The sequence below is a fragment of the Nicotiana tomentosiformis genome, chromosome 4 (assembly GCF_000390325.3).
Source record: "Nicotiana tomentosiformis chromosome 4, ASM39032v3, whole genome shotgun sequence".
Classification (NCBI taxonomy): Eukaryota; Viridiplantae; Streptophyta; class Magnoliopsida; order Solanales; family Solanaceae; genus Nicotiana; species Nicotiana tomentosiformis.
This window is the reverse complement of record NC_090815.1, coordinates 108642686-108665817: the sequence shown is the minus strand read 5'-3', so window position 1 is coordinate 108665817 and position 23132 is coordinate 108642686. Positions and strand designations below refer to the sequence as shown.

General features: G+C 38.5%; 1 protein-coding gene across 1 annotated transcript; it reads right to left on the bottom strand.

The window, feature by feature from the left end:
* Nucleotides 1–16926: 16926 nt before the first annotated feature.
* Nucleotides 16927–22738, bottom strand: LOC117279308 (uncharacterized). The gene is made up of 3 exons (XM_070201549.1): nucleotides 22509–22738; nucleotides 21581–21883; nucleotides 16927–17311 (listed from the first exon to the last, which is right to left on the bottom strand). The coding sequence occupies exons 1-3, from the start codon at nucleotides 22736–22738 to the stop codon at nucleotides 16927–16929; spliced, it is 918 nt and encodes a 305-aa protein (XP_070057650.1).
* Between the last annotated feature and the right edge of the window lie 394 nt (nucleotides 22739–23132).

Genomic DNA, 23132 nt, shown 5'->3' with positions numbered 1-23132 from the left:
AAATTACTGAGTGTATTTACTACACACATACTCGCGGGTGATCCTATATCACCAGGGCTCGACAACACCGTCTCAGTTGAGATTATTTCTTTTATCCTCCTTTATGCACTTAAAAAAATCAACTCCTTACACTCTAAATATTTTCAAAAGGCCTTATTATCACATCAACGCATGGTATTAGTTTCACCTGTCTATAGCAACTCGTGCCTACGCACACATCATACGTATGTCCATAACCATATCTCTAATCATAGTAGCTGTTTATAATTAATTTTACCATCCTCAATTAATCTCATCTTAACCAAAATATCATATCTAATTTTCACAGAACTGACGACAACACGCGAGGCATGAAGACCTCATAATTATTTACTCAGATTAACGAGTCACACTTAACGCCACCTGGGCATTCATCTCGTAGGCTAAAACTCAATAATTACAGTATAATTATGGCACAGAAAACACATAAAAGAATTATCACATAAGCCTATCAGGCATGACTCCATATTAGTGCTATAGTACAAATTTAATTTCACAAAGGGAGAATTTAAACTCATAAAATTTTCATCACAAGGACCTCGTCCTTATATAACTTTCACCGCGGCTTGTAGCCCAGTTTAAATATTTTACATCATATAAAAATGTGAGGATCTCATCCTCAACTCCGAATCACAAGTATTTTGCACATTGTACCAACTAAAATTTTTAATTTCCTTTCTTTCTTCTTTTCAATAGATTCCGTAATTTTTTTTTTTCACAACACATAAGGAACCCCATACCAATAAGGCATATAATTCATAAAATTAAAATCAATTATTCCGAAATCATATCAAAACCCACTACAGAGAGTATTAGAAAGTCACTTTTGGACTTACAACCCTCAGTAGTGTACAAAATAAAAATAATAGACACGGGCTAACATCTTCAAATCTCCAAACAGGGTTAAACATATAAGTGGGTCATAAAATTATGAAGCTCACCCATAAGCGGAGCATAATAGGAGGACTCGCCTTAGTAGTCAGAACCAAATCAAATTAAGGAAAAATATCCTTTTATAACAGATCTGGATCATACCTGTAACGACACCATCTGGTGTAGTGGCCTCAGCCACACCATAGAAATTATATCAACGGGTTGGGCCTCCTCCTCTAGGGCTCCCTCTAACTGGCTGTGCACGTGGGGTAGTAACTACATTGAGGCCCATAGCTTGAGTGTTCTGATAAAATCCAACTCTCCCAAGTCTGGGACAATCTCTCATGATGTGCCTAGTATCACCACACTCATAACAACCCTTCTGAGGTTACGGCTGCTCGTACTAAGTCTGTGCCGGATAACTGGAATAATCACTGTAAGAATTTTGTGTCAGTGGTGCATTATAAGAACTTACTGGAGCACCCCGAGTAATCTGATGTACAGACTGAGCTAGCCGACTACTCGAGCCTCCGCCATAATGGGTCATAGATGAAGAGTAAAATCCACTGAACCCTCCAAAGCTTCGAGACATGTTGGTCTCCTTAGACTCTTTTTCCTCACTTAGAACACCCTTAATCCTCCTCGCAATCTCCACTACTTGCTGAAATGGAGTATCCGTTTGCAACTCTTAAGCAATGCATATTTTAAGATCATAATCAAGCCCCTCAATGAATCTGCAGACTAGCTCTCTAATTGTAGGAACCAAGATAGGTGCATGACAGGCTAATTCACTGAACCTGCTAGCATATTTTGAAACTGTCATAGTCCCCTTACGCAACCGTTCAAACTCTGTGCGCCACGTATCTCGAAGAGTCTGGGGAAAAAACTCTTTCAAAAAATATTTCCGAAAATTGAGCCCAAGTTGGTGGTATTGCATCGGCTGGTCTACCTTCTTCATAAACTTGCCACCACTGATACGCTGCGCCTGACAACTGAAATGTAGTAAAGGCAACTTCGCTCACTTTCACAATACCCATGGTGCGTAGAATACGATGACACTTTTCTAGAAATCCTTAGGCATCCTCTGAAACTGTGCCACTGAAAGTAGGTGGACGATACCTCTTAAACCTCTCATGTCTTTTTTGTTCTTCTTCTAATTCCCATGGCCTGACCTCAGGCTGAACTGGAATAACAGGTTATACCGGTACTACATCTGGAACCTGACCAATGTGAACCTGTTCCTCTAGAGTCATGATAGGAGTCTAAGCTACTCCCCCAATCTACGAAATATTTGGTGCAACAGAGATCAATCCTGCCTGAGTTAATGTACCAAACATACTCAGGAACTGTGCTAAAGTCTCCGGAAGTCCGGGGGTAACAACAGGTGCTTCTGGTACCTGTCTTCCAACTGGAGCTACTGGCGGCTCCTCAACTGTTGTTCTGACAGGTGCTCTAGTCGCGGCACGTGCCCTTCCTCGGCCTCGACCTCTTGCGGCCCAAGAAAAATGTGCGGGTGCCTGGTAAGTTGACCCGGTAGCACGTACCATCACCATCTGTGAGAGAATAGAGATACAAATGCTCAAATTCCAAATTCAACAAATTCCGCACGACGGGAATGAAAGAAGTAGAAATTTCCTAACAGTTCTGTAGCCTCTCGAAAATAAGTACAGACGTCTCTGTACCGATCTGCAAGACTCGTTCGTGACTCGTAGAACCTATGAACCTAGAGCTCTGATACCAACTTATCACGACCCAAAATCTCACAAGCGTCGTGATGGCACTTAGTCTCTAAGACTAGGTAAGCCAATTACAATTACATTTCAAGCCTTTTTTTTTTTAAATTCAATACAGGTGCCAAAAACCAACAGCGAAAACAATTATGAAAACCTCCCAAGACTGGTAATACTGAGTCACAAACTCTAACTGAATATATGAAATGGTCTCAAGGATCGAATACTCAATACTGTTTGATTAATAATTAACAGTACAATAAAATTGAAAGACTCCAAGGGACTGCGACGTCCAAGCAGCTCTACCTTGAATCCTTGCGATCATACTCTAACTCTGTCCGAGTCCGATATCTCCAATACCTTGCTCTGTACAAAAATGTGTAGAAGTGTAGTATGTGTATACCACAGTCGGTACCCAGTAAGTATCAAGACTAACCTCGGTAGAGTACTGACGAGGTACAGTCAAGACACTCACTAGTCTAATAACCTGTGCAATATAGTATATAAAAATAATAGAAAAATAAATAGCAGTAATAGCAAAAATAATCAACTAGTGATGTAAACAGCAAGGCAGCAAGAATTCCATAAATATTGCTCAAACAGGTAATGAACACAAGTACAACCAATAATCAAGTCCTTCAAAATATACATCTTTCATCTATAAGTTTTTCAATAGAAATCTCTAGAATATATAATCCTTTGCAATAAATATATTTCGAGCATACTTCTTTCTATTAAATATCCTTCAAATATAATACTTTCAAATAAAAATCTTTCGAATATAATTCTTTCAAATAATATCCTTCAAATATAATTCTTTCAAATAAGTGTCTTTCGAATATAATTCTTTCAAATAATATTTTAAATATAATCCTTTCAAATAAAAATCACCTTGTGACACCTCATCTCATAATCATAAAATACGGGTCTCAGCCCACTTTCATATTCGGACAACTCACGTGCCAATATCATCATCATATTTTTCCCGGCACCTCGTGCCCACATTTCATATTTATTTCGGCGTGCAACCCGATCCCATATAACATTAATCATACCTGTTGCGGCGTGCAACCCGATCCCATATAACATAATACGCTGACAATAGCCACATGCTTCCAATTTCAACATAAATCAGACTATTATCAAATTTACCAAAACAACAAGACAAGTTGCACAAAATATAAAAATAAATACAAGAAAAATCACAACATCACATTCAAATTACCAACGCAATAACCCCACATCATCACATAAAAATTACCAACACAATAACTCCATATCATCACATATCATCCCTGACAATAGCCACTCGTATCTCTCCTATAGCCACCCTTATCACTCTTATAATAGCCTCCCTTATCCCTCCGCCCTGACAATATTAATAACCACCCTTATCGCTCTTATAGCTACCCTTATCGCTCTGTATAATAGCCACCCTTATCACTCTGCCCAGACAATATCCCAACACACATAACCACGATGAAATATCACCCTTATACCCATATAATATCAATAGTAAAATGCTATCCTTATATGCTCATAATAATAACTTAAATCACACAACAATTTACACGGGATATTATCATGACAACACAACACAATCAATTTCTATCACAATTTGCCCAACAACCACAACCAATTCCAATGATATAGTAAAATCAATAAATTTCTCAAAAATAGCCCAAGGCTCCACACAACGTATATAAAATCTCAAAAACAATCAACAGAGATAGAAAATACTCAGTATAGTACAACACTTTCATTAATCCAAATTCTTGATAATTATATGAATGCCTCAGTTTAAACTTAATTCCTTAATTATTTGCAGATGGAAAAATCCATAATATAATTATTTCCAGAAAATATCAAATCAACAAATTCACGGAATTTACCTAAATATACAAGTAACAATCACATCAAATTGTCATATACAAACAAATTCAACAAACAAGGATTGAGGCATGGCAAATAGATGATTTAATAAATGTCAACAATTATCCAATTTACTATACAATAATGCCTAAGACTTTAACCCAATAAAATTTACACATATAAGCCCGAGTACGTACTCTTCACCTCTCGTACACGGCTTTTCACATTTCACAAATGGCACATAAGACTTTATGCCTAAGGGGTAATTCTCCCACTCAAGGTTAGGCAAGATACTTACCTTTTTTAAGTTATGCCGATATTCTAAAATTTCCTTCTTGCTTGAATTGACCTCCGGACAGCTCAAATCTATCCAAATTAATTGTATAACTTCATTAAAATTTATCGAAAATAATTTCGGATAATAAAACGTTGACTTAAAATTTTATTCTAAAAAGTCAACCAAAGTCAATGCGGGACCCGCCTCTCGGAACACGACATAATGTTTACGAAATACGAGCACTCATTCCGGTACGAGTTCAATCATACCAATTTTATCAAATTCCGATAACAACTCGACCTCCAAATCTTAAATTTTCGTTCTTGAAATTTTTTCCAAAAATCTTGTTTTCTTCCATTTATATCCGAATTAAACGATGAATATAATCATGGATTTATGAAATATAATCACTCTCGGATATAAGACACTTACCCAAGTTAAAATCGTGAAGAAGTCCTCCAAAATCGCCCAAAAGCCGAGCTCCAAAATCTCAATCAAAAATGGCAAAGTGACTGATTTTTGTTCCTTATGTTTCTGCCCAGTTTCGCACCTGCTGGTAGATTTGTCGCGCCTGCGAGCTCGCTTCTTTAAGTAGCTTTTCAATAGCAGAAGTTCCTCAAAACAGCTTTACACTCGATCAAGCAAGGAAAAATTCGCCGACGGGAACTCGACGGAGTAGCAAACAGCAACAACTATTGGACAAGAACCGCGAATCAGTCCATGAGAGAACCCAGAACTCGAAAACCTCGAATGGACCACCTGTTGACCGCACCTCAAACTCAAATCTCAACCCAAAAATTGATCAGAATTTTAAACCAACAAAATAAGATCCCAGTTATTTTTCAAGAAGAAAATATTGTTATTGTTTTTTGGAAGTGGAGTTTGAGTGCTTTTAACTTTTCATTCAAGTGGGGATCATTTTCTTTTGGCTGGAATTTGGAGGAAGAAAACAGTGGTGTCGGAGAGTGAAATATTGTGGAATTTAGGTGGTAATTTAAGGTGTTTCCATGGTAGTGTTACCGTTCAATGAAGAAGAAAGACCCCAAAAATAAACCGTGTATCCATGATTCTATGTGCCGTCGCGGCTGCTAGCTAGTTCTTTAAATTAAATTCTAAATCTTTCGAAAACCAAACTCAACAACATATGCGTGCCATAATACATATTACGAGGCTACTTGAGGCCTTAAGTCACTGAACGGGGCGTAAATTCTTAAAATAACAAGTCGGGTCGTTACACCTCGGCATGTGCTTTCACAAAAGAATCTTTAAGCATAGCAAATGAGTCAATAGAATTATGAGGTAAGTTGTGATACCATATCATAGCTCCTTTTGACAGGGTCTCTCCGAACCTTTTCAACCAGACAGCTTCGTTCTCATCATCCCCCGTGTCGTTCCATTTAATGGCGCACGTGTAGGAGGTAACATACTCATTTGGGTCGATCGTTCCGTTGTACTTAGGGATCTCGAGCATGCAGAACTTCTTAGAGAACGACTTTGGATCCGCGCTCGGAGGAAAAGGTTTTTGCACGAACTTCTTGGAATCCAGGCCTTTCAATATCGGCGGTGCTCCTGGGATCTGGTCGACTCTGGAATTGTAGGTTTCCACCTTTTTGTCATTAGCTTCGATTTTCTTCTCCCATGATTCTACTTGTTTTGTCAGTTCATCGAGCATCTTTATGATCTCGGGGTTAGTCCCTGATTCGTGTTCATTCGACCTCTCTGTGACCGGTTCATCCCTGTGGATGACTTCCCGGGATGGATCGAGTTCAATTCTGCTCGATGTGAAGCTTTGGTTATGTAACTGAGCTATCGCCGCCTGTTGAGCCTGCAATATTTCGAAGATCACCCGTAAATTGATCCTGTCACCTCCAATGTTTTGTGTATTTTGAGATGCCGATCGGACTCCACCACAGACGTTATTCTCGGGATCAGTAGGCAGGTTTTCTGTTGATAGCCACATATGAATTTGCATCAATTGGGTACGCAACCGGAATTCCGATGGGATCAACGGGCGGTACCTCATCACCGGGCGCTATGTTGTTGTTTTCACCATGATAACCGGACTCTTTGTCAACATGTAGGGGTGTTGATTGAGAGTTTGATATTTTGAGTTTTATCCTGAAATTAAAGACACTTCAAAGAACAAGTGTAAAGTAGTGTGTGTTATGGAGGTTTGTATCAAATAACCACTATTATCCTTAGCTCCACGGTGGGCGCCAAACTGTTTACGCTCGGATAACAATTGAATTTGTAAGTGATTTTAAGGATACATTGATTAACTGACACAAAATGATAAATTAGATCGTAATTGAAATCAATAACGATAAAGTAAATGCAAACCATACGAATTGGAGAATTTCAACTTTGGAAGGTTAGCCACCCTCGAGCCGAATGCACTTCGATCGTGTCACGACCCAAAATCTAACCACGGTCGTGATGGAGCCTATCGTATTACAAAGCAAGCCTATTTTCCAAAATATTACTACTAAATCGATTATAAGAATTTAATAAAACAATACCAACATTTGAATTTCTCATAAACTAAATCAACTCTAAATATAATATAGAAAATACGGAAACGAGCCCCAAACATCAGGGTGTCACTAAGTCATGAGCATCTAAAACTATGAACTAAGATATATAAGCTGTCTAACTGTCCAAAAGAAGAAATGACAAGAGGAGTAACAAGGTCCTGTGGACGCTAACAGCTACCTTGCAGTCTCCAAAGATAGTCGGCCTGAACTCAACGATCGCCGTCATCTAACTCACTTGGATCTGCACTAAAAGTATAGGGTGTAGTATGAGTACAACCGACTAAGTAGTAACAGAAATAACTAAGGAACTGAGAAGTAGTGACGAGCTAAGCAGAATAATCCAATTATTATTTTCACAATTAAGTACAAACAGGAGTAGACAGGTAATTTCATAAATCAGTAAGACTACAAGGAAAATTAACAAGTAAATGCAGCAACAGCAAAAGTAAATGCAACCTCACAGCAATGTCACTCCATCACTCAGCATTCGCACTCAGCACTCAACGCTCAACACTCTGCGCTCACTGGGGGTGTGTACAGACTTCGGAGGGGCTCCCAAAGCCCAAGCGCTAAGCACGGACAACTCACGTGCCATCATATCAATACATGGATCCGCACTGTCAACTCACGTGCTACACGAACAACTCACGCGCTATGGTATCAATACCTGGATCCGCACGGTCAACTCACGTGCTACGCGGACAACTCACGTGCTATGGCATTAATATCCTCACAACCAGGCCCTCGGCCTCACTCAGTCATGTACCTCTCCAGCCTCACAATGCACCACCAATAAGGGGACACAACCCACATCAAGTATCACAACATATCAGCAAAATAATAGAGACTGGGGTAAACATGTACAATAATTTCTATGACTGAATACAAATAATGTGAGCATGAATAAAGCCTAAGCATGATCTCTAACATGAAGGCACATAAGTTCAACAACAAGTAACTACATAAACACAGATGATGGCCATGAGGACTTACGGGACGGACCGAGTCTCAATCCTTTGCGGTGAAAACCCATACGCCCGCCACTTAGCTTGGGTATCACCTCCAAACAGTCACACGATATCAAATTCTCCAGGTTTATATCCTCAAAGACAGAGTTAAAACTGTTACTTACCTTAACAGCATAAAATCCTACTCTGGGATGCCCTCGTCTCTGGACTCGCTCTCCAAAATCTCCAAATCTAACCATAATCAGATTAATACCATCAACATAGGCTTACGAATCGAATTCCACAATAAAACTATAAAATATGCCAAAAATCCGAAACCGACCTAAAACCCGGCCCCCGGGCCCACGTGTCAAAATCAGTCAAAAATGGCAGAATAATAAATCTCGTCCTCTCCCGAGTCTAACCATATAAAATTAATGAAAATCGGACTCCGTTTGGTCCCTCAAATCCCTACCTACTCTCCAAAACTCAAGCCCTAACTCCTTCAATTTCGCTTTGAAATCATCAATCAAATCTCAAAAACAAAAATGGATTCATGAAATATAACCAAAATCGAGTAGAGAACACTTACCACAATTCCTATGGTGAAAATCTCCCAAATCCGAGCTCCCCAACTCAAAATATGACCGAATGAACAAACCCTCGTTTTATACATTTTTCTAGCAGTTATTCTGCCTCGTTTTTCATGCCAAACGATCTCGAAACTCACTTTTTATGCCTCAAATGGATTTCTTGTAAAATTCTAGTCAAGTTAGGCTTTTGAATCACTCAATCTGACCTTATAATGAAGGAGATATGTTGGTTTCAATAATTGCAAATAGGGCAGATTTTTAAATACGCCGTCAGTGGCAATTTCGTAATTAATCTGATAAATATGGCAATGTAATTCTTAGTTAAATGTCCATAAAATCCTCATATGATGTCCAAATTCGACGATTCTTTTTGTTACGGGTCCGTAATTACGATACGGATCTAATGCTTCTATTAAAAAAGAAATCGGAGATCATTTGTTCAATATGATATTATTTATGCTTGAAGAAACGACGTCGAAACATAAGAAAAACGAGCGCAACACAACCCAAACCTATCCGAAACTCACCTGAGGCCCTCGGGACCTCAACCAATAATTCTAACAAGTCATATATCACTACCTAAACTTAGTCGAACCTCCGGAACACCCAAAACAATGCAAAATCAACCTCGAATTCAAGCCCAAGAACTTTTAAACTTCCAAAATTCGCCAACGACGCCGAAACCTATCAAACCACGTCCAAATGACCTCAATTTTTGCACACACGTCACAAATGACACTACGAACCTACTCCAACTTCCGGAATTTCATTATGACCCCGATACCTAATTTTCCACCGTCGACCAAAATCGCCAAATTTCTAATTTTTGTCAATTCAAGCCTAATTCTACCACGGACCTCCAAATTACATTCCGGACACACTTCTAAGTCTAAAATCACCCAATGAGTTCGTTTATTCATAAGTCAACTTCCGGTTGACTTTTCTAACTTAGCTTTCTAACTAAGGGACTAAGTGTCTCATTTCACTCCAAAACTACTCCGGACCCAAACCTACCAACTCGATGCAACTCAACACAGCTAAACAACACATAAAGAAGCAGAAATGGGAAAACAGGGCTATAACTCTCAGAACGACTGGTCGGGTCATTACCCTCCCCCTCTTAAACAAACGTTCGTCCTCGAACGTGTCAAGAGTTATTCTCAAAACCATCAAGAACTCTCTCCGAACCCCAATGGCACAAAACCAATCCGTCAGGACTGAATCCTTCTAACTCAACCAAGCTACGCAGACCACCAAAAACCCAAGGACATTGCCACAAAACACCTGTAGAACTCATTACCTCATACACACCCAAAGAACTAAGCATACCCATTACCATGCCGATCCAACCTACTACCAAGATGTCCTATCTATCCGAGTTCCTTCTAAATTACCTTTAAATTGATACTTTGCCCCGCTATAACACCGCAATCCTCAATCCAGACTCACCACACGAGACTCAAGCATAAAATTACACCGCCTTAAGGCTCATAAGACGCTGAATACTCTCTTAAATATCCCCAAATGTACCACAAGCACGCGCTCACGCAATCAACACCTTAGTGCTCAAGCTACAGTCAAAACCTAGCCTCATGTCCTCCAGAATGGCCCGACATCAACACACAAAAATCACATCTCGCACCTCATCCAGGGAATCACAAACAGTCGATGCACAACTGATATCGAGCGCCCATGTGCGCATATGAATGCGTGGAAGGAATTCAAAGAGTTACACTTCAAGATAAATCAATACCACACGAAAAGAATTCAAGAATGAGAAGTTTTCCTAAAGGTTCTGCAGCCTCTCGAAGATAAGTACAGACATCTCTGTACCGATCTGCAAGACTCTACTAAACCCGCTCATGACTTGTGAGACCTATGTAACCTAGAGCTCTGATACCAACTTGTCACGACCCAAAATCTAACCACGGTCGTGATGGCACCTATCGTGTTACAAGGCAAGCCTATTTCCCAAAATATTACTACTAAATCGATTATAAGAATTTAATGAAATAATACTAACATTTGAATTTTTCATAAGCTAAATCAACTCTAAATATAATATAGAAAATACGAAAACGAGCCCCAATCATCGGGGTGTCACTAAGTCATGAGCATCTAACACTATGAACTAAGATATATAAGATGTCTAACTGTCCAAAAGAAGAAATGACAAGAGGAGTAACAAGGTCCTGTGGACGCTAACAGCTACCTTGCAGTCTCCAAAGATAGTCGGCCTGAACTCAACGATCGCCGCCTTCTAAGTCACCTGGATCTACACATAAAGTGCAGGGTATAGTATGAGTACAACCGACTCAGTAGTAACAAAAATAACTAAGGAACTGAGCAGTAGTGACGAGCTAAGCAGAATAATCCAATTATTATCTCTACAATTAAGTACAAACAGGAGTAGACAGGTAATTTCATAAATCAGTAAGACTACAAGAAAAATTAACAAGTAAATGTAGCAACAGCAAAAGTAAATGCAACCTCACAGCAATGTCACTCCATAACTCAGCACTCGCACTCGCACTCAGCACTCAACACTCAACACTCTGCGCTTACTCGGGGTGTGTACAGACTTCGGAGGGGCTCCTAAAGCCCAAGCGCTAAGCACGGACAACTCACATGCCATCATATCAATACTTGGATCCGCACGGACAACTCACGCGCTATGGTATCAATACTTGGACCCATACAGTCAACTCGCATGCTACGCGGACAACTCATGCGCTATGGCATTAATATCCTCACAACCAGTCCTTCGGCCTCACTCAGGCATGTACCTCTCCAGCCTCATAATGCACCACCAATAAGGGGACACAACCCACATCAAGTATCACAACATATCAGCAAAATAATAGAGACTGAGGTAAACATGTACAATAATTTCTATGACTGAGTACAAATAATGTGAGCATGAATAAAGCCTAAGCATGATCTCTAACATGATGGCAGACAAGTTCAACAACAAGTAACTACATAAACACAAATGATGGCCATGAGACCTCACGGGACGGACCAAGTCTCAATCCCTCACGGTGCAAACCCACACGCCCGTCTTCTAGCATGGGTATAACCTCCAAACAGTCATACGATATCAAATTCTCCGGGTTTATACCCTCAAAGCCAGAGTTAAAACTGTTACTTACCTTAACAGCGTAAAATCCTACTCCGAGATGCCCTCGTCTCAAGATTCGGTCTGCAAAATCTCCAAATCTAACCATAATCAGATTAATACCATCAACATAGGCTTACGAATCAAATTCCACAATAAAACTATAAAATATGCCAAAAATCCGAAACCGACCCAAAACCCGGCCCCCGGGCCCACGTGTCGAAATCAGTCAAAAATGTCAAAATAATAAACCTCGTCCTCTCCCAAGTCTAACCATATAAAACTAATGAAAATCGGACTCCGTTTGGTCCCTCAAATCCCTACCTACTCTCCAAAACTCAAGCCCTAACTCCTTCAATTTCGCTTTGAAATCATCAATCAAATCCCAAAAACGAAGATGAATTCATGAAATATAACCAAAACCAAGTAGAGAACACTTACCCCAATCCATATGGTGAAAATCGCCCCCAAAATCGCCCAAATCCGAGCTCCCCAACTCAAAATATGACCGAATGAACAAACTCTCATTTTATATATTTTCTGGCAGCTATTCTGCCTCATTTCTCGTGCCAATGATCCCGAAACTCGCTTTTTATGCCTCCACTGGATTTCTTGTGAAATTCTAGTCAAGTTAGGCTTTTGGATCACTCAATCTGACCTTATAATGAAGGAGATATGTTGGTTTCAATATTTGCAAATAGTTCAGATTTTTAAATACGCCGTCAGTGACAATTTCATAATTAATCTGAAAAATCTGGCAACTTAATTCTTAGTAAAATGACCATAAAATCCTCATACGATATCCAAATTCGACGATTCTTTTTGCTACGGGTCTCTAATTATGATACGGATATAATGCTTCAATCAAAAAAGAAATTGGAGCTCATTTGTTCAATATGATATCATTTATGCTTGAAGAAACGACATCTAAACATAAGAAAAACGAGCGCAACACAAGCCAAACCTATCCGAAACTCACCCGAGGCCCTCGAGACCTCAACCAATAATTCCAACAAGTCATATATCACTACCTGAACTTAGTCGAGCCTACGAAACACCCAAAACACCAAATCAACCTCGAATGCAAGCCCAAGAACTTCTAAACTTTCAAAATTCACCAACGACGCCGAAACCTATCAAACCACGTCCAAATGACCTCAAATTTTGCACACACGTCACAAATGACACTACGAGCCTACTCCAACTTCCAGAATTCCATTCCAACCCTGATACCTAATTTTCCACCGCCGACCAAAATTGCTAAATTTCTAACTTTCGCCAATTCAAGCCTAATTCTACCACGAACCTCCAAATTAAATTCCGGACACACTCCTAAGTCTAAAATCACCCAATGAGTTCGTTTATTCATAAGTCAACTTTCGGTTGACTTTTCTAACTTAGCTTTCTAACTAAGGGACTAAGTATCTTATTTCACTCCGAAACTACTCCGGACCCAAACCTACCAACTCGATGCAACTCAAGACAGCTGAACAACACATAAAGAAGTAGAAATGGGGAAACAGGGCTATAACTCTCGGAACGACTGGCCGGGTCGTTATAGATCGGTACTAAGACATAGAAGAATAAGAGCTTAAAGAGAATAATAATAATAATAATAATAATAATAATGTATTGCTTTGGAATGCGTGTTACAATGTGTTAAATGAATTATCAGATCCCCTTTATATAGTAGAGGAGTCCTACTTTAGGTACAATTCTATAAAAGGTAAAAAATCTCTTGATTTGCTGATTGCCAGTTCCTCATTGATACGTGCCGAGATTCCCGCCGTAATATCCGACCGGTCACGGATATTTTGGTCTTCTGTTATGCTAATAATGTTTCTTCGAGCTCGTTCGGGCCTGGGATCGATTCCGGGATCACGACCCCGATACTATCGAAGGCAGGCACTCCAACCCCGGGTTCTAGCCCGGTGAACCTTGACCTACTATGTTGTAGGCGAGCTCGATTTCGACCGTATACAATTCTAATATCCTTATTAAAAGACCTAATTTAGCCGCAGACACTTACATTAATAATGAAAATAAGTTTTACAAAAAAACACAAAGGTAAAATTCATTAATAAATAAAGTTAAGAAGGTTGAACCCGATTTTATTGCCACTTGCTCCGTAATAGATTTTATTTTGTGTGATTAGTCCCGTACAAATCTTCTAGTGCTACTTGCCTCTAACTCTTACCATTTTAGTCCGTCAAATGTGGCCAAATGCATTGGAATTGGGCACCACATATCCGCTATCCACTGTCAATTCTTTGCATTGTCGTGCATCCCTTTTTTTCACTTTGGATTCCGAGCAACTGTTTAATTTTCGTCGCTGGCAGTGTTCTTCTAATTCGATGATGGCTACTGCAATTGATCTGCGGCTTGTTATTCTTTCCAAGGAGACACAAATTAAAGTGTACCCTCATAATGACTTTATAACTGTAGTGTATGCCTGTGAGAATTCCCTTGGATTTGTCCATGTTATTTGGACTCAATTGTTTGTCACCCCATTAAAGATTTAATTGACCAGAGTCTTGTAAAAGACATTGCTTGATCAACTAAACGGGGGCAACGTTAGAAACTGACGTATGAAGGCTGAAGTGTTGGCTTCTCTAGACGCCAAATTACTTTTTTAATTAGAGAATATATTTAAGTAAGTAAAAGGGTATTAACGTAATTTGGCTTTTTATTAACGGGTTCATGCTTTTATATAGTAATAGTAATTAGTTTTTGGGTACGTGCGTTGCACGTGTAAGCCACGTCTGTTTGTAAGAAAATTATATATCACTGAATGAACTATGTGTAATAATAATTGATGTCGAAATGGATTCAACATGAAACTGAAATGAGAATATGAGTGTCATTACATTAATTTAATAGGTGAATTCAAATATGGTTAATATCTTCTGAAAAAGAAATATTTAGACCAATAATAAGGATAGCTAATGCAGTAACGTATTTTAATCTAACCACAATGTGCCTACTACTAAAATTGAGTATTAATAAGCATTTTTGACATACAAGAACACGCCTCAAAATTGTTATCACATTTACAAGAACAACTCATTGATCAGGCATAATTTTTATGCACAGTAAAACCAACTTTTCAATAGTAGCATAAATATCAAATAAATCCAAAGCTGTTAAATTAGCATATAGTTTATGTAAATTGATAATACAGAATATTCCAATCTCAAATTTTGAAGAGTAACAGAAAAATCACAGTTGAACTGCAAGAAAGCTACATAACTTTCAGAACATAATATATTACATCATAACAAGAAGATTATATAAAATATTATTTATGAGATTGATAAGAAGAATTGTTTACCTGAACCAAAGAAAATTATCAAGACTTTGGGTAGATTTAACGACGCCAATTGTCGAGGGCTATTCTTTAAGAACACAATTTTAAAATTGTGATTTGTATACTATAGTCAATTAGAAGAGGTAATAAATTTAATTTTGTGAGAAAATATGAGCAACTTTAACTGGCATAGCAATTAGTAATTAAAATTGTACATCAACCATAGAGTATGGCATAATAATTAGTAATTAAAATTATATATCAACAGTAGAGTGATAAAAATCTTAAATTAATAAAATATTAACTTTATATGAGTTAAAATATTTAACCAATTTTATGTGATAAATGCAACTATCCAACCTGTACAACATTCGTAAGTGACTTTTTTTTCTTTTAATTGAAACAGTCAACCTTTATTACGAACCTTCCGAAAGCAAAACAGTTGTTGAGGGGGAACATGTAACCTTACCCTCAAAGAATTGAGAGACTGTCAAAACAGCCTCTTACTCAATTTTCGAATCAAAAACAAAGTGAGACTACCTATCTACTGAACCACGCTTCATGATGGCTCAAAGGTGACCTCCCACGCTTTTAAATTTCTGACTCTAAATGAAGCCATTTCTCATCTGTCTAATTGCATGAAACCTCTGACTTGTCTGGGCAAATCTTCAAACCTTGTAAAAATAAGGTGTTGGCGATGTGTGTGGCTAAGTGCAGCAAGTTTGTCCGCCACTTTATTAGCTTCTCTGCAGCAATGTTTCACCACTACTCCTTTATCATTCACAATCTCCATGATTTTATCCATTGTTTGTAGTAATCTCCATGATATGGTGACCTCTCCATTAACGCATGACGTTAGAATTTTTGAACCCCCTTATGCAATTATCATGCTTAAGCCTTTTTTAGTGCACTGTTGCAGGCCAAACAACGCCTAACTTTCCGCCCAGTTGCTGGTGCCATGCCCGATGTACAGAGAATATGCAAGAATAATTTTGTCATCGCTATTCCTGATGATGTCGCCTGCTCCATAGTCCGCATTTAAGAAGCTACCATCACTATTCAACTTGTAATATAGTGGTGGTGGCTTGCTCCATTTGACTATTCTGATGGATTTATGCCCTATTGATTGATCTATAACATTTTGTAATTGTCCCCATGACCTCTGTATGCGCAATTTCCCAAACTTTTGCATTGTCATCTCTGTTATAGTCCTAGATATCAATGACACAGATCTTTGTATTGATGGAAATTCCGCCTCATACCTAGCTGCGCACCTCGACTTCCATAACTCCCAACAAATAACCGCTGATATGATCTTGCCCATGAACGTTGCCACCACATTCATAGGTTTGAGTGACCACTATTTGTGTAAAAGTTTGCTAAACTGTAAGTTTCCAACATTAATACCAAATGGTCTGGCAAACTCTGTCCAGATGGAATTTGCAAAATTTCCTGAGCAAAATAGGTGCTCAGAGCTTTCCAATATGCTGGTTGGGGGTGAGGAGCAGTAACATTCAGCATGGAGATTGTACCCAAATTTTGAAACTTTCTCATCCGTTGGAGCTCGATCTTGAACTGCTCTCCATAGCATGAAGTTCATCTTGAATGGAACTTGTTTTTGCCATATCATCGAAAACTATCTTGACTGCTCCTTCTTGTCTCTTAAGAGCTCCCAAGCGGATGTTATCGAGAATTTGCCATTAGTATCTGCAGCCCATATTACTCTATTAGGGGATGTTGGAGATAAAGTTATTTGATGTCGGAAAACTTCATCTCTGACTGATTCAGGCACTTCTATCCCCATCGAGTCTAGTTGCCAGCTTCCCTGAGTGAGAACTTCTATTATTTTAACGTCTTTTGGCTTAGCATTTGTTGGCAGGTGAATGTATAATGGGCCTAGCCCTAGCCAATTATCATACCAGAAGGACACGTATCCTTTTCCAGGAAGCCATATTATATTTTGTTCTACCTCGTACTTGTCACGACCCAAAATCTCACCTGTCGTGATGGAAATACCATATCTTTTAAATTTAAAAACATAATATTTAAATTCAGCGGAAGAAATCTCACAAATATAGATATAAGCACTCCCCAAAACTCGGTGTCACTGAGTACATGAGCATCTAATATGAATACAAAGTCTGACTGATAAAAACACTGTCTGACGGTATAGAACAATATAATAACTGAGAGAAAGAGAGAGTCAAGGTCAGTGGATGCTAGGCAGCTACCTTGATAGTCTCCAACGGATAGCATTCTGAGATCTAACAGTCGCCGTGTCCGAAAGCATCTCGATCTGCACGCGAGTTGCCGAGTGTAGTATGAGCACAACCAACTCAATAAGTAACAAGACTAACCTCTGGGCTGAAAGTAGTGACGAGTTTCGCTGGTACAATCCAGTACATAAATAATGGTACGGAAATGTAGGCATGCTTCCAAGTTCAACAGTTAAACTCATTACTAGCAAAATAGATCAATTCTGCATGATACGAGGAATGTGACATCTCAGTGGAAAGACCTCATGTACTACCAGTATTGTCAAAGGCGCGCTTAAAGTGCGCTTAAGCCCTGAAGCGAGACTCAAAACATGTTGAGCGTTTCGCCTCGCTTTGTGGGCGCTTCAGTATTGCATCAAGGCTCTAAGTCATACTTTTACTTGCCAATTAGCGTAATCCTGAAAAGGCGACATTAAATAATTGATATTTCACTTTATCGTAATTTTTTTTTTCAATTTTTTTGTTCATATATTTGTTATTCATGCTTATAATTATTGTTCTTAGACTACATATGTATATTTTTACTTTTTCTCCAGTTGTGCCTTTTTTCATTAAAGCTCATGCTTTATTTGCGCTTTGCGCTTAAAGCCCCAAAGGACCTTAGAGTTTTTTTACGCTTTCCGCCTTTGATAACACTGTGTACTACTGGTCACTAATCATTCGGTCACTCGGTACTGTTTATGGCCAATCCAGCCCAGGGATATTCTATCCTGTATATATATACACATCGACTATTAGTCAGTCACTCAGTACCGTATAAGGCCAATTCAGCCCTGGGGTAATTTATCCCCAAATATAAATGATACGGACAAGATCCATGTCTAGGGAAAATTTATCACAATATAAATAAGTAAGGCAAGTCCATGCCCTGGGAAGTCCATCCCGAATATATAATCATCTAAGCTCACTAGGGATGTGTACAGACTCCGGAGCGGCTCCTTCAGCCCAAGCGTAATATAAAGCCGATATGGCATACTACAGGCGGGCAGTCCTGATCCGTATAATAAATAAGCCTATAAGGCGTGCTGCAGGCGGGCAGCCCCGATCCATATAATAATAAAGTCTATAAGGTCTGCTGCAGGTGGGCAGCCCCGAACCATATAATAATAATAAAGCCTATAAGGCATGCTGCGGCGTGCAGCCCTGATCCCATAATAATAATAATAATAATAATAATAATAATAATAATAATAATAATAATAATAATAATAATAATAATAATAATAATAATAATAATAATAATAATAATAATAATAATAATAATAATAATAATAATAATAATAAATAATAATAATAATAATAATAATAATAATAATAATAATAATAATAATAATAATAATAATAATAATAATAATAATATATAAAGCCAATATGGCATGCTGCGGCGCTCAGTTCGATCCCATAAATATTCTCACAATGGATGAATATGACTGAGTGTGAAATATACATTTTTAAAATAATTAATTCAACAGCAACACGACCCCATGGGTCCCAAAAAATTGGCACGTAGCCTAAACATGATCTTTAATAAGAACCTCATCTCAATTTCTCTAACACGTGGAGGATACACGGATAATAACATGGTTCTTTAGTTTTTTCAACTCCACAGAATTTACTTAAGTCACAATTTCTATGGTGCAAGCCCACACGCTCGTCACCTAGCATGTGCGTCACCTCCAACAATTGATATAACACAACATTTAGGGATTCAACCTTCCGAACCAAGGTTAGAAATGTTACTTACCTCAAACCGTATAATTTCATGCAAATTATAGGAATTAATTCCATATGAAAATACAGATTTCCCATCAAAATCCAAAATTTCACCCAAATATTGCCCGTGGGGACCACTACTCGGAACCCGACAAAAGTTACAAAATCTGAAAGCCCATTCAACCACGAGTCTAACCATACCAATTTTACCAAATGTCAACATCAACTTGACCTCCAAATCCTCAAATCTTATTTTTAAATCCCTATGTCCAAATCCCCGATTTACACCTCAAAATCATATAAACTAATCGGATTATTAGATGATAATTCAATATTATGGAGTAAAAATGATCACAAGTGACTTACCTCAAGATTTCCCGTTATTTCTTGCTCAAAAATTGTCCCAAGCTGTGTTCTTTTGTCAAAAAATGTTGAAATGAGCTTAAGAAAAATAGATCTGCCCAATAAAAACACTATTCTGGTCGCTAAAAGCCCAATTCCCATCGCTACAAGTGTCGAATCTGGTCGCTAAAGGTGCGCACCAGAACCTGTTGAACCAGCAATATTCATTTTCACTAAAAAGGCTCTAACTCCATCATACGAACTCGAAATTCGACGATTCTTGTTTCTATGAGTCACAAATAATAATACAAACCTAGTCCTTCAATCGAAACTCAATGCGGAGCTCATTTGCTTAATGTGATATCAATTTCACTCGTTAAACAATTAACTCATGTTTCGCGCTAAAACCTCAATCATGACTTGATGAAATTAGACCAAACTTTCCAGATCATTCATATAATTCATTATTAAACTCTCGGAAGTCTCGAAATCGAATTTCGATCTCTAAAACTAAAAATGGACCTTTGGATCATTACATACTTATGTTGTTCTGCTTCGTTTCGTGTGCAAACAATCCCAAAATTCTCTTTTGATGCCTCCAATGGATTCCTTGTGAAATTTCAATCAAGTTAGGATTTTTAATCACCCAATTTGGCCTTAAAAATGAGGGAGATATGATATTTTGAAGATTTAAATGAAATCTGAAAATTTAAGGGATAAAAATGACATTTTCGTAATTATTTTACACCAGAAAATCAGTAACGGGAGAATTTTCATTTTACCTCCCAAAACTCATCCGGAACCTCCCGGACACAAACTATATATGTGTTTCAATCATAAAACACGCTACGAACCTGCTCGCGCACTCAAAACACCGAAAAGAGGTCATCTTGACCCGATATTGACCATGGTCAAACTCTAAATCCTTAACTTAACTAGTTTCTCAACCAGTGATCCAAAACACACCCCGCGCCCCTCGGGACCCCATTCAATCATACCAACAAGTCTTAAAATACGATACAAACTTAGTCGAAACCTCAAATCACATCAAATAATGCTAAAACCACGAATCATACCCAATTCAAGCCTAATGAAACTAAGAATTTTCAACTTCTACATTCAACGCCGAAACCTATCAAATCAAGTCCGATTGACCTGAAAGTTTGCACACAAGTCATAAATAACATAACGGACCTATTCCAATTTTCAGAATCGGATTTTGATCCTGATATCAAAAAGTCAACTCCCCGATCAAACTTTTAAACTTAAATTTCCTATTTTCGCCATTTCAAGCCTAATTTAGCTACGGACCTCAAAATAAATATTCGGACACACTCCTAATTTCGAAATCATCATACGGAGCTATTGAAACTATTGAAATTCTTTTTCGGGATTATTTACACATAATTCACCATCCGGTCAATTGTTTCAACTTAAACTTCCAAAACAAGAATTGTTCTTTTAATTAAATCCTGAATCATCCGAAAATCAAACTTGACCAAGTTTGCAAGTCATAATACACATTTTAATATTGCTCGAGACCTTAAGTCACCGAACGAAATGCTAATTCTCAAAATGACAAATTGGGTCGTTATAGTACTTACTATCACATAGCGCTTTCCATTGTTGTGACTGTCATGTTCTCCACCTAGTGACTAGGGGTGGTTCCTTTTGCAGTATTTTGCCAAAATAAAGCCTTTCCATAGCGATGTGCCTGTTCTTAGGTTCCACCATTACTTGGTTATGAATGCATTGCTGACATCTTGAAGCCTCCTGAACTGAGCTTCGCCTTCATTGTATGGATAACACAAAGCCTTCCAAGACACCCAATGATGCCTATTTTGCCCGTCGGAGCCCCTCTAGAAGAAATTGGCTAATATTCTCTCTATTTGAGTGAACACTCCTTTCGGTGGATTCATAGTGGATAGGAGATGAATAGGTATTGCCTATAGTACATGCCTGATGAGAATGGCTTTACCACCAGTAGACAAAAATTTTGTTTGCCACCCTCTTGTTCTATTCGTCACTTTGCTAATTAAGTCTGAATAGTGTGAAATTTTCTGTCTTCCTATGAAAAGTGGGCATCCCAGGTATTTGACAGGAAACTCCTTACGCTGCATTCTCGTGACATTAGCTATCCTGCCGATTGTTCTTCTCGATGCTCCAGCAGCTACCATAAAGAAACTTTTGCTTTTGTTTATTTGTTGTCCTGATATTTCTTCGTATCTAGATAGAGTGTCCATTAACCGCTTCAATGTTTTCCTGCAACCACTAGCAAAAAGGATAATATCGTCTGCAAAAGCTAGGTGGTTGACTTGCGGGCCCGATTTAGCCATATGGAACCATGTATAACTTCTTCTTTCTTGTAAATCATTCAGCATGACTGAGAGTAGCTTGCACTCAGAACAAATAGTGATGGTGATATGGAGACACCTTGCCTCAACCCGTTCTCTGAATTGAAGAAGTCATATCTCTGCCCATTAATTATCATGGAGTACCAATTGCTTGAAATATGTCTCTGTATCAAATCTACCCAACTAGCCGCAAAATCCATCTTTCTCATCAGGTCACTTAAGTATGGCCAGGCGACTTTATCATAGGCCTTGGCCATATCAAGCTTTAGGACCACATTACCACCCTTCTAAGGTTTATTTATTTCTTTTATGATTTCTTATGCCAGTAGAATATTCTCTGCGATTGATTTGTCCCTTATGAATCCTGACTTGTTATTGGAGATAATTTTTGTAAAATCTGTCCCAGTCTTGAGTTCAAAAGTTTTGCAATAATCTTACTCGATACATTACAAAGGCTAATTGGCCGTAGGTCAGAAAAGCGTTGGGGAAAGTCCACTTTTGGTAGTAGTACAAGACATGTATGTGTAAAGAACCTGGGCATGGTTGCCCCCTGAAAGAAATCCACGACAACATTATACACGTCCTCTAAGACCACAGACCAACAAGTTTGGTAGAAAAGTGCACTCAGCCCATCAGGTCCAGTTGCACTCTCTGGGCTAATGGAAAATACAACATCTTTCACCTCATCCATTGTTGGGATTGCTATAAGAATTTTGTTATCCTCTATAGACACTTTTGGTTCTATACAGTCTAGCGGCGACATATCCTCTGAGGCTTCATTATGACAAAATATTCTCTGGAAGTGATGAATTGTTGCTGAAGCAATGTCCTGACCTCCTTCTCTCCAATTTCCACTATCATCTTAGATTATTTGAATATTCAATTTCTTCCTTTTGCCTTTTATAACACTATGAAAATATATTGTGTTCCTGTCCCCGTCTTTTAGCCATTTGGCCTTTGTTTTTTGCCTGAGAATTGCTTCTTGAAGTTTAAGAAATTGCACATACTCAGCCTTCGCCTTATTCAACTAAGCTCTTTTACTTGCTGAGTTGTCCACTACTGGAGCATTTTCTAGATCTGCAATTCGTGTTTTCAACCTCTTTGGCTCTTCGTATATGTCCCCAAATGCTTCCCTGGACAACCTGCTTAATCTCTGG